This window comes from Melitaea cinxia, chromosome 4 (assembly GCF_905220565.1).
Source record: "Melitaea cinxia chromosome 4, ilMelCinx1.1, whole genome shotgun sequence".
In the NCBI taxonomy this organism is placed as follows: Eukaryota; Metazoa; Arthropoda; class Insecta; order Lepidoptera; family Nymphalidae; genus Melitaea; species Melitaea cinxia.
In genome coordinates, this window is record NC_059397.1 from 4,750,475 (window position 1) to 4,762,814 (window position 12,340).

Sequence of the window (12,340 nt, forward strand, 5' to 3'; positions counted from 1 at the left end):
TTTTGCATACAGAACGCTATCTATTACACCTACTGAACCCTCCCTCCATTTGAAGGAACGTAATCAGGAGTCAAAGACCTGTATACTAAATGCTTTATGAATTCGCCAATGTTCCGCTGAGTGCCTTAATGTCACTACATATATACATCGTCAGTAATTGTATGTCAAGAATAATTGTACACCACATTTGTATTCCATTTTAAAAAAGCACAAAAATACAAACACGTATTTCTCTGAATTCCATTAAATAAATGTATAATAACTAGTAACTGCCATATATATAACTTCTATCTATATATAAGTAACTGCCTTTATCCGGTTGTTTAAATTGTATTTAGTTTAAGAGTAATGTCCTGTAAGCAGTAACAATTTTCGTTACTGTTTTTGTTTTTTGTTACGGTGTTTTTGTGTGATAAGTTTATGAATTTACAATTACTTAAACTTATTAATATTAATAGCACTAAAAGTTTAAAATATATATACTTTAGTAATTAAATTAAAATTGTTATGTATAACATTTTGGTTGCAATATTGAGTAGATTTATTACGCTCACGAAATAGGCAATGAAGTTAGTTAGTTTAAATTTTATAAACATTATCTGAATTAAGGAAATTACTTAAATGAACTACTTTTTTGAAGTTATGGGTATTTTTATTTTGTACATAACTTAGAGTAGCTCTTAAATGAAGTCATAATAATGCGATGTGTACACTTGTACAACACAGTTATACGAATTATAATGGAAATAAATATCCTATATGTAAATTATGGAAGAGCTTGTGTTTTGTGTGTTAGGTAACTATGTGTAATATATACATTTTGTAATATGTAAAGAAAGCATGACACAAAAAATAATAAAAAAATATAATGAGCAAGTACACGATGGCTTTTATTTATTTTATACAGTTTAACAAATATTAATTAATAAATTACGTTATGTTTATACCAGTTGGATTAAAAAAGTATCTACTTTAGTTTAATACTTGTAACTAAATTGCTAAAACTTAGAGTAGGTAATATATATTATAAAAAAATATATACTAAAATATTTACAAATATCGAAATAATTATTATATATCTTTAACATCTTCATGATAAATAAAATAAAATGATTGAATTTTAACATTCTTCATAATTTTCTGAGGCAAGGCATGACAGGAAATATCCTTGTTGCAAATCTGGTGTAGCTCGACTGGAGAAGTGCCTCTAACAGAAGATAACAGCTAAATAATAGTGCTTTCAAGTAGTGTTCTGTTCCTGTGGTAAATAAGATGGCAAGAGGTACTGGGAAAAGTCGGGTGTAGGGTCGGCAACGCGCTTGCGATGTTTCTGGTGTTGCAGGCATCCATAGGGTACGGTAACTGCTTACTATCAGGTAGAACGTATGCTTCTTTGTCTGTTAAATAAATTGCATAGGATCATCTTGCTTCATAGGATCATCTCGTATACCTTCTCTCTAATTTAGAACCTTTACCTTTGGAAGACAGAGCTCAAGTGAGAAACCAGACGTGAAGTGAAATTTCAAATTATTGTTTGGCTAATTTAAAATTTTGTTGCATTCTTTGTTGTCGACATGAAGTTTGTCTCATAGAAATGAAATTTATAAACAGTCTACGCAATGAAAGTGCAGAAACAAGTGTGGTATTTTTTGTATGAATAATGTACCAATTATCTTATAGACCCACATCCTTTTTAACTCTGCGCAGACTATGTTCATATGTGTTAGTGATCGAAATTGGGTCTCACTGAACAATGAGGCATATTACCGCAACCTAGCTGTGGCACTGATTTTTGAGTGATCACACCTTGTGACTCACGGAAGACGTTGTCGGTGCGTGGTTTTGTCATTTCAGTAAGTAAGGAATATTTAAACTTTTACTGTTCAAATAAGTTAATGCATTAGGTAACAAAAAAAGTTTATCTTAAATTTTGTTATTATTGTTAGACCAAAAACTAAATTCACGACCTCTCTCCACACACTAAATTTTGAAATTATTATAAAGAATTTTTTATTTTTGTCATTTTTGAAGGATGGTTAGCACAGTATTTTCACTTTTTTTCTAAAAGGTTCATCATCATGTATTTTTTTATTATATATAACTAGGTCGGCAAACAAGCGTACGGCCTACTCGATGGTAAGCGATTACCGTAGCATATATAGCCGTCTGTAACACCAGAATCATCGCAAGTGTGTTGACGACCCGATCCCCAATCTCCCCCCCCCCCCCCCCCGGAGCTCTGGTCACCTTACTCACCAACAGGAACACATCACTGCTTGAAATCAGTATTATTTAACTGTGATCAATATTATTAAGGTCGAGGTACTTCCCCAGTCCGACGGCTCCATATTGTCAACAGGAAATTTCCTACTGTGCCCTACCTCAGTTTCTCTCGATATTCTTCTTAGCTGTTCTTTTTGATAGAATTTTATCATTTTAACTCATGGTTACTTTTGGCAGATAGCGGGTATTTGGTCATTGCTTCGACCTGTGATGGGAGTATGCGCTAAGAAACTTTCAGCTTTTATAAAATGATGAAGGTCTGGCTCTCACGGGCTCTTGGGTTAATAAATTGTTGACGCTGTTCTAACATATCCTTACAACTAAAGGAAATGATGTAAAATTAATTACAGAACAAAATATAAACAGAAACGAAGATAAAAATTAACGTAAAATTTTTTATTTATTTATTTCATATTAGTTAAGTGACATACGACTTATTTTTAACAATTTACTTTAATAACTTATGTTAATATTTAATGTTAATTAAAATTTTACTTGGAATTACCTCTCCATTCCATTCTAAATGGCGCAACAATGACTTACATAAAAAATATATAATAAAAATAATTTATTGAGAAAAACGTTTACATAATATGAAACCGTAGTTGGGACAAGCTTTTAAGTAAGTAAGTGTTTTACCTGTGTCAGGATGTCAAGCTCTTCCATATTCATACTTATAAAATTTAAATTTAATTTTATCATAATAGAGAGTCCAGCTCTACACAGTAAAGCATATAGCGTTACAAATACATTATCATAATTTAATCACAAGGAAAAAAAACTAAAAATGAGTTCATTCATATATCTTTCTGTGTGTGCCTGCGTGCGTACGTGCTTGATTTCGTGCATGCGATCGTGCGTTCGTGCAAGCGTATGTGCGTGAGTGCGGGCGTCATGCGTGCGTGTGTGCGTGAGCGTATGCGTGTGTCTCTCTCTGTCTGTGTGTGTGAGTGTGTATGTGTTATCGCAATTTATTGATGTAGCTATTCCACTTTGGTCAATTTCTTTCAGAGTTGATAGTGTACTATTCATTCATTAATATTCCCAGTTTTATGTCGCCCATGATTATTAAAAACGTCGGATGTGAAAAACAGCAACTTTACAGGAGAGCGAATCAAAGTGTAAATTGCGTGTATCTTTTTACTTATTATAAGCAGGATCATGAAATTTTAAAATAATGCTGTTCTGGCTATTTATGTTTAATATTATTACTAGCCGGTATTTAATGTGTAAATATGAAAAAAGTCACTTGTTACATTTTTAACGGGTTAAGACTAATAGGTACTGATTTGTCAGAAGTACCACAACCAAATAATATATGCATAAGCAAATATTCGTACTCAAGATCCGATTAAAAAGGATTTAGCCACTTATATTTTAGGTGGAGAGTGATATTTCTAATTTTTATCATCAGTTTATGTATAACTACTGTGGTAGTCAGTCTGTGGCATCAATTTTGAAGCCAGGTGTCAGTCAGCGCATGCCCAAGAAATTTAAATTGGTTTCCACTTACAAGTCGAGTGTCTTTGAGCAAAATTAAGGGTATTTAAATTTAGTGTTAGTGGAATAAATTCCAGGGCTCACATACCATCCCTACACTATTTTTTTTGTTGTAGATCAGACCTTCCCACATCATCATCACCATCATCATCAGCTCACATAAGCCTCACATATTGCTGTCATCTTCCTAGTGCCAAAAACAGAAGCACTCAATAGCACCATGTCGTTAGTCTAACTTATGTTATTCACACAAATTCCGTTTATATTGTAGCCGACCTTCTGATCTCCTTCGTGTTTGACATTTACGAAATCATCTGAACTATCTTGGCATTACTGAAACTGTAAGCCATCGATTTTAATTAACAAAAATGTAACAATCTGTGCAGTTGCTTATGGTACTCTACTACTCTGTACACAAACACGTCAATTGCACGTCAACGTCAAGGGCGAATGCTGATTGCTGTTTAATTTTTACATTTTATTTTAAGTAGCTAACGAAAATAACGAAGTATCTTTTCTTAATAGTTTCTATCGACCAGACTCTGGGTAAAGTACCTAAGCTATTTATACAGCGTGGTATGTAACATAGAAAATATTTTTTCACATAAATTGGAAATTTACAATACTTTTTATGTAATTTATTATCTTTTAGTCAACTTATTTGTTAACCTTGTAAATATAATAAGATATATTTAAATAAATAAATGATGATTTCACTAACTTTCCAGCGATGAAGATGCTAGCAAGTCTGAGTGATATACCCGAGCTTCAGAGATTAAACGTATACATTAATAATAAAGAGGAATTATTAAGAAAAATAAATCGAATTGTATCAGATGGACCCAAAAAGCTCCAAATAGTGACAGATTTCGATCACACCTTAACCAGACATTATATGGATAACGGGAGTACTGTGTTGACAAGCTATGGTAAATATTATAAAGTTGTTATAAAATGTTAATGTTAATCAATCGACAATCTATTAATTATATTATACAATATATATGTAAAATTTTTGTTAATATTGGTTATTTACGTTTAGTTCTATTGATCCTTTTAAGTTTCATTAAATAAATTCTATAATACACTTACCCAAATTTTTTCTGTGCTTTAAATTTGCTTGTAACATGTTTGTAACATTTTAGTGTAAATTAAACAAATCTCAATTTCAAAATAGGTATGTTCAAAGAATGTCCATCAGTACCGCAACATTACAAAGATGAAGAGAACAGGTTAGCAGAAAAATATAAACCAATAGAAGTTGACCACTTGATGAGCGTTGAGGAGAAAATTAAACACATGATTGATTGGTATGAGGCCGGACACAAGTTACTGAAGTAAGTATGATAATAGTTTGTTTATTAATTTATATTATAACTACGTAGTCTGGCCATTAAATACTGCCACAATTAAAAATAAACAAAATATTACATTTGAATTTGGAATCTATCATTTTTGTATGTTTGTTCATTGTGTTTCTCATTTTCGTGCCAATACATTCTAAATATTTTGTGATATCAAAATGGAGTGGGGTGATAAAGAGAGCTGAAAATCTGTGATTACATTGCAAAAAGTAGGTATGGACCCAAAAAGAATCTTTAAAACTCTCCATACACTTGATATTAGTCAAATGTTTATGTACTGGGTTATTGATAAGTACAATGAAACCTCATGTAACATTATGTAATTAAACATTAATTTGTTACTTTTAGAGGCATGAAGTTTCCACAAGAGGAGCTAAGGGCAGTTAGTCAAAGTATGAAGGAGTGCTTTAGGTATGTTATTGTAAAATTTATATAATATTCATTTTAATAATTGTCAACTGTTTCAATCTTATTATTATTATTTTTTTAAACACTGGCAATTAGGCAACCAAGTGTACTGCTCACCTGATGGTAAGCAATTACTGTAGACTATAGATGTCTGCAACACCAAAAGCATTACAAGCCCATTGCTGACCCTACTCTCAATCCCCCCAGGAACTCTAGTCACCTTACCACAGTAATGTAACACTTCTTGCATTGAGCATTATTTAGCTGTGGTCTTCTGTAAGGTGGAGATACTTCCCGTCAGGCTGCTCCAGATTTTATGCAGGATATTTTTTGCTGTGTCCTACCTCATTTATATAAAATAAATACAGATTTAAAGAACAGTCTTTGTAATATAAATCACAGACCAGGAGGAATTTTAAAAATCAAATCATATCTGCGTTACCTTTGTCACTACTCTATTATGTATTATTCAGAAACATACAAAAAAATTGTATTATTTTGAGGTGGCACCAATGTATGTACATGGTGGCACTCATCTACACAATATGATGATGGCACTAAAATGTGTAGTTTTTTTTTTTAGTTTTTACAAAAATCATTTGTAACAGATTTATCACAAATTTTCTTTTAATGTATAGTATAATTAACTAATTACTAAGTATGTTAAATGTTATGTACAAATTTTAGTAATGTTTACTTCCTTTTTTATACATAAATAATTTTAAAATTGAAAAAAAAAGAAAAAAATATATTTGTCAATAGTTACAATTTGTAATTTATCGCTATTTCAGGGTAGGTGTGAAGGAACTAATAACATGGAGTGAAGTGCACCAGGTGCCTGTGCTAGTGTTCTCTGCAGGCCTCGGGGAGTGTGTCGTGTCAGCAATGAAGGCTGCCGATCTGCTTTTACCTCATGTTAAGGTACTTGAAACTTAGAGTAATATCTATATTAAATTAACTAATATTTATTAGAAAGCTGAAGTGTTTGTTTGTTTGAATACGCTAATCTCATTAATTACTGGTTTGAATTGAAAAATTATTTTTGTTTGATATTCTATTTACCGAGGAAGGCTATAGCCTTATATAGGCTATTTATTTTTGTACGTTTTTTTCTCAAATTAACGTTGGCTAAACCACGGGGCATACCTAGTCTAAAATGATGTGATGTAATAGATTGTTCCAACAATCAAAAGCTAAGTATCAGCAAATTGATATCTGCTGATACTTAATTAATCTGCTCTAACTGAGTCAGTGCTTGTGACCTTGATATTACAGTTGATGCGTTAGTAGTATGTGAGTAATATGATAGTTTCAACTTGCAACATAAAACAAATCGACCAGTAGGTACGTACACTTTACCTACTCAGCCGAGAAAACTTTTACAAGTGTTAGAAATAATTTAAGCAAACTTGTAAATAATACATAGAAAACGTAAATAATGTGACACACTACAAAGCCTAAATCAATTAAAATTTAATAATTTAATGTGATATAATAATATTAAAATGCTATCTTTCTGTGTAAGTATTTAAAAATGTATCTCTACTTATCTTGGTCACACTCGCACCTTGACTTGAGAACGGCTTTACTAGTTTCGTAAAGTTTACAAATGTTATACAAAAATTGCAAGATTACATTGACATTTTGCAAGACAAAGTCTATCTGTTACGGCATATATTTAATGAATTAATATTTTATTTAAGAAATTTGTATTTAAAAAAAAAACGAGTGTGATTTAGACAACACGACTGTAGTGAAACTTCTTCAGCGCCTACAGTAATATACGTAAAGTAACTCTCTTTCTCTTTATATTTTCACTAACTAAAAAAAAAAAACAAGTATAAAGGACACGACTGAAGTAAAACTTCTTTAACTCCATCTAACTTATATCTCCGTCTCAACTTCCGCTCCCCTCGCCCGATCACACTTTTCTTAACGCTCACGTCACGCAATTCACCAGCTTACTCCTCAAGTGAAAACAAATGACAGCAGCAGATCGTTAAAGAGGCTAAAACTGCAATGATATGGAGTTAATAAGTAAAACAAAATGTTTATGTGAATACTTCTGTCTATCTAGTCCTTTTGTTATAGGTTGTGTCAAACTTTCTAGAGTATGATGATGCAGGATTAATAGTTGGAGTCAAAGGAGAGGTAATTCACACGCATAATAAAAATGAAACCGCGATTAAGAATACTGAGTATTATGAGATGGTCAAAGAAAGAAACAATGTTCTACTGATGGGGGACAATATCGGTGATGCGGGGATGGCAGAAGGTATGGAACATTGCGATGTCGTCATCAAAATAGGATTCCTAGGACGTAATACTGAAGGTAATCTGCAAAACTACATCACATCATTTGATATAGTACTCCTCAATGACCACACAATGGACGTTGCAAATTCAATTTTGAAACATGTGTTGTAATTTTGTTAACCATTTCCCGGCCAGCCTTAGGTATAATTGCAGTGTTGGAAAATCTAAATAATTTTTATCGATATTATCTTCTAGCTTTTGCCTGTGACATCTTACGAATCTGTTTTAAACCTTAAGAATGTATCTTTTATAATTTCGTCATTTTCTACCGAATTTCTTTCTGCCTATTATTCAAATGAGAAATTTAAAAAATACATTTAACATTAAATTTATAGTATAGGCATGTAATAAGATAATTAATAATTGAAAACCATAGCTTTTCTATTAGACTTGACTAGCGCATCACTAGACCGCGTAAAATAACGGGTTCGGCGCTGTGTCAGGGTTGTAAAAGCACCTCATTTGACTATTGAATTTAGATTTCATTTTTTTGTGTCAGAATGATGAGCCTATTGTTTAAAAGTAGGATTGTTGTGAAGTACACACTGAAGCATTTTATTATAAATAAAATTAAACATCATAATTTTTTTCATTTAGTGAACATTTGGACATCGAAAATATAGAACGTAATATTACGGGATTAGCGGCACGGGCATTAACATCAAAACACGGAATATTTACCGTGACGGTCGGGAAAGGGTTAACAATTTTATATTAACTTAAATTTTCAACAATGAACTTTATATACTGTTTAATATTTTTATACTGAGGATATACCAAAGAGGTATCCATTCTTATAATAATTTTACTTAAATTTACATATTATTATTGTTATTTAAACTTTTCTTGTTCTCTTCTTGTTTCGCTTCGGTACTGCCATTGATACTTCTTTACGCTGAATTATGAAATATAAACTTGTGATAGAACCGTAAAAGTTCTCAGCTATTTCATAATTATATAGAAAAAATATACTTTTCTTATTATTATTTGTTAAATTGTTTTTATAATTGGGTAGCTCTTTATATGGATTTATATTTGTGCTTCAAAAATTCGAATATGTGTATTTCTGTTCATCATTTTATACCATGCTCTTATCCTATGTCTACCTTTTACCTGTTAAGATGTGTATAGAAATATAAAATTAAACATAATAATTTTTATTAAAATAATAAGATATAGGAGAGGTGTTTAGATAACTATTCCACTCAACACTGGAACATAGTTCTCGTTTTGAAAATAGTTATAAATAAAACAAAGATAAAGAAATTAAATATTTTGTTATTATTATTATGAAACAAAATGTATGAATATAAATGTATTTTCTAGTCACCACTGCGTTTGTTTCTGTTTTCTATAAAAAAATAAAACTTAGTCAATATTTTATTATAATATAGACAGATTTTACGCTATTCAGAACCATTAGTTTCAAAATCATAAATTTTAATAAATTAATATTTTATAAGAGATTTGAAAAGACAAATTTTGTAAACAAGGGCTATGTAGCGTCAAATGAGATTTTAATAAAGTGCATCCGTTGAATAGCAATTACATCATCAAGCACTACTACATATTTTTATTTATTATTGAGAAAAATATTATTCAGTTGTTAGTTCCATTCTGTGATAATATAAATATTTAATGGAAATATTACATGGTAGTATGAAAAAAGAGGTTATTTGTAAAAGTACAATATAGTTTTAAGTTATTAAAATGAAGTAATGTATATGTAAGCTGCTGTCATTATTGTACAAATTTTCCTTCTTTATTTCAATGATTTCATGATTATATTGCAAGTTTCCCTGAACAATATAAAAATACAATTTTCATAGTGACTCATTGACTAGGGAACTTGTTATCTGTACAAGCATGGGTAGTATGACTCACTCCATTAATGTATTGAACATTGAATGTGGGGATTAAATTTGATTAGTAATAATTTAAAATCTTGTTATTTTTTATATTTATAACGGATGCACTTGTAAATTTTTAAAGAAAATGGGTGATATTATTCAACTATTTAGTTATAAATAAAACATAATTGTTATAATTTAATACAATTGCTGCTAAATGCTAATTCTTTTACCTCAATAAATCATAGGAAGATCTGTTACATTAAACTTAATGCCAGCAAATGCAATACTTACATTCGTTGTTAGGACTAGTAGATTATAATTTAAAATACTGTTCGATTACATCGTCCTAAATATCAACGGTAACTAACTTATTACTTTGAACATTATAAAACATAGTTTTTTAATTTTCAATACAATAATAATATTATATATAAGCCTAATAAAACTGCAAAATTTACTTCACATGGATAGTTATTATTTTATTTTATGGCAAATTAAGATCTGTAAAAAATGTTTATTATGAAATATCAAGTTATTTAATAGATATTTTTTATTTTTAAAAAGGTTTCCTTACCTTGTGTAGGAATTAAATAAAGAACTAAAGTTTCAATTTTATGGCAAGATCTACCTTCCAGGCATTGTCGTCATATCTGATCAACAGAACTTGAATATGACTGGAAAATACATATTTTATCGATACACTATACGTTTAATAAATCAACAAATTAAAAGCTCTAAAATAAACAACAGTCTTAGAACATACAAGGTATTTACACAAATATTTTTTATATAAAAATATCCTACTGTACATTAACAATTATCCATGTATAAATATATATTTATCTGTAATGTATGTACAATTTATTAGAAACAGTATTAAAAATAGTCAAATCTTTAGGAATCAACTAGACATCGTCAGATTTGTGACGAGAAGAAATACACTGAGCGTAGTCGCGTGACAAGGCACTATAGATATTCAGGTTTATACCATTTACTAATAAAAAATAAAGCATTAAAGAAGTTATCAAAATGTTGTTGTTTTTATTTATACATTATACCTTTTAAGATTAAGATGAAAAAACAATAACTGATAAGTAGAGAAAATGGAATGTTTTGCTATGCAGTACAGTGTAAAGAATGTGACGCAACAGGCCAAGTGCTTCTCGCCAATCAAACCTTAACAAGTAACATCTGAGAAATGTTTTGGCTCATCATGCTAATCTGATATTATAATTATTGTTCAAAGTTTACCGTAAAAACAATATATTTTCAGAAGTCACAAGGGTAGATGATAGGGTTGCCTACACAGGTGCAGTCTCTGACAAGGCAAGTACGCTGCTAGCTATGACACAAAGGAAGCCAACCGTTCTCCACTTCATACAAAAATACATTATTTTTTTTAACATTCACGTTTATCACACATCAATGAATATGAACACGAAAACAGAGGTTTTAAAAACCACTACCGATTTATATACATATAGGTAAGTCTTTAACCGTGTCCTATGTTTGCAAGAAATCATTGCTGTCCTGTTGTCTCCTAATACGGAAGTAAACTAGAATATAAGTTCGGAAACAAATAATTTAAGTAACAGTGTATTCTGTACGTATTCAATACGATTGAAATTTATCAGACGGCAAGTATTCTTCTTTCAAGTTCAATTAAGTTCTTACTGCAAAAATAAGTACAAATAAAAGATGAACACATGAAGGTTATCATATAGACTTTATAGTAGACGTTAAATGAAACTATAACAAAAATAAAAAAAATAAGGCAGATTCATAATTTCGATTACCAGCCTTACTAATTTACGCCTTTTAAATACGCCCGAACGTCGAATTTAGCGTGAAAAACGAAGGCACGATTCGGCCGTCACGTTGTGACGCAATCTAACAACTGGGGGGGGACAAAATGATTTAACAAAGAATTCTTTCGTCGATGTATCAAAATGTATGGAAATGTCAAAAATATACTTCACTTGTCGTCGAATGTTAACATCGCTTTTGAGACGCGAGGAGTCAGACAAAATTATTGGCAGTTTGCTCTATGACTCCTTGTAACGCGGTAATTATTTCGTATTAATTCCGCCATTGTCAAAATTGTTAATGAATTCGATTGTCGTTGCGTCAAAATGTAAGAAAAATGTGAAAGAACTTTTTTAATCGTTACGTTTACAACATTTTCATACGTTTTAATTCGTCGATAGACACAAGAATTCGTCCATCGCTAAAACGCCCTTGTCTAACTCCGACGAATTCGACGATCGTTAAATCATCCCTCTAGACCCGAACTGACGCATTGGTCCCGCGGTATCGTACAAAAGCGATATACATATTAGTCTAACACCTATGGTACATTAGTTCTACGACAGATCACAGCCTAGTGTCGGACGCACGAGCGCGCGTCACGTGACCGCCGCCACGTCCGGCGCCTTCTGCAAGCCGTCCTCGTCCGTCGGCCTGTGGAAGCACACGCGTAGGTACAAATGTCAATTGTGATTGGAGAGTAATAGACTCATTAACTTCTATTCAAATTTATTACATTTATAGATCGTTAATCTTATATGTAAAATTCTCGTATCGATGTTATTTAACATACTCCTCCGAAACTACTGG

General features: G+C 31.2%; 2 protein-coding genes and 1 long non-coding RNA gene across 3 annotated transcripts in view; 2 read left to right on the forward strand and 1 right to left on the reverse strand.

Annotated features, from left to right (window-relative positions):
• The first annotated feature begins 1,542 nt into the window (after nt 1-1,542).
• Nucleotides 1,543-2,675, forward strand: LOC123670507. Its single transcript, XR_006745918.1, has 2 exons — nt 1,543-1,853; nt 2,461-2,675. It is a non-coding gene; the product is annotated as an uncharacterized LOC123670507 (long non-coding RNA).
• A 1,453-nt stretch (nt 2,676-4,128) lies between these two features.
• Nucleotides 4,129-7,982, forward strand: LOC123670020 (7-methylguanosine phosphate-specific 5'-nucleotidase). Its single transcript, XM_045603515.1, has 6 exons — nt 4,129-4,359; nt 4,512-4,712; nt 4,961-5,120; nt 5,496-5,558; nt 6,347-6,476; nt 7,647-7,982. The coding sequence occupies exons 2-6, from the start codon at nt 4,514-4,516 to the stop codon at nt 7,980-7,982; spliced, it is 888 nt and encodes a 295-aa protein (XP_045459471.1). The 5' UTR covers nt 4,129-4,359; nt 4,512-4,513.
• Nucleotides 7,983-12,129: 4,147 nt separating this feature from the next.
• The window catches only part of LOC123670019 (phospholipid-transporting ATPase VA), a 100,478-nt gene continuing 100,267 nt past the window's right edge, over nt 12,130-12,340 (reverse strand). Inside the window, exon 16 of the mRNA XM_045603514.1 lies at nt 12,130-12,184. Coding sequence (XP_045459470.1) covers nt 12,130-12,184 — 55 coding nt within the window. The remainder of the gene's footprint in view (nt 12,185-12,340) is intronic.

Bases quoted from the DNA above. Each gene is read 5' to 3' on its own strand.
- LOC123670020 (XM_045603515.1), top strand. From the start codon at position 4,514: ATGAAGATGCTAGCAAGTCTGAGTGATATACCCGAGCTTCAGAGATTA. The intron at 4,713-4,960 runs GTAAATATTATA...ATTTCAAAATAG, and splicing joins TACTGTGTTGACAAGCTATG to GTATGTTCAAAGAATGTCCA. The intron at 5,559-6,346 runs GTATGTTATTGT...TCGCTATTTCAG, and splicing joins AGTATGAAGGAGTGCTTTAG to GGTAGGTGTGAAGGAACTAA.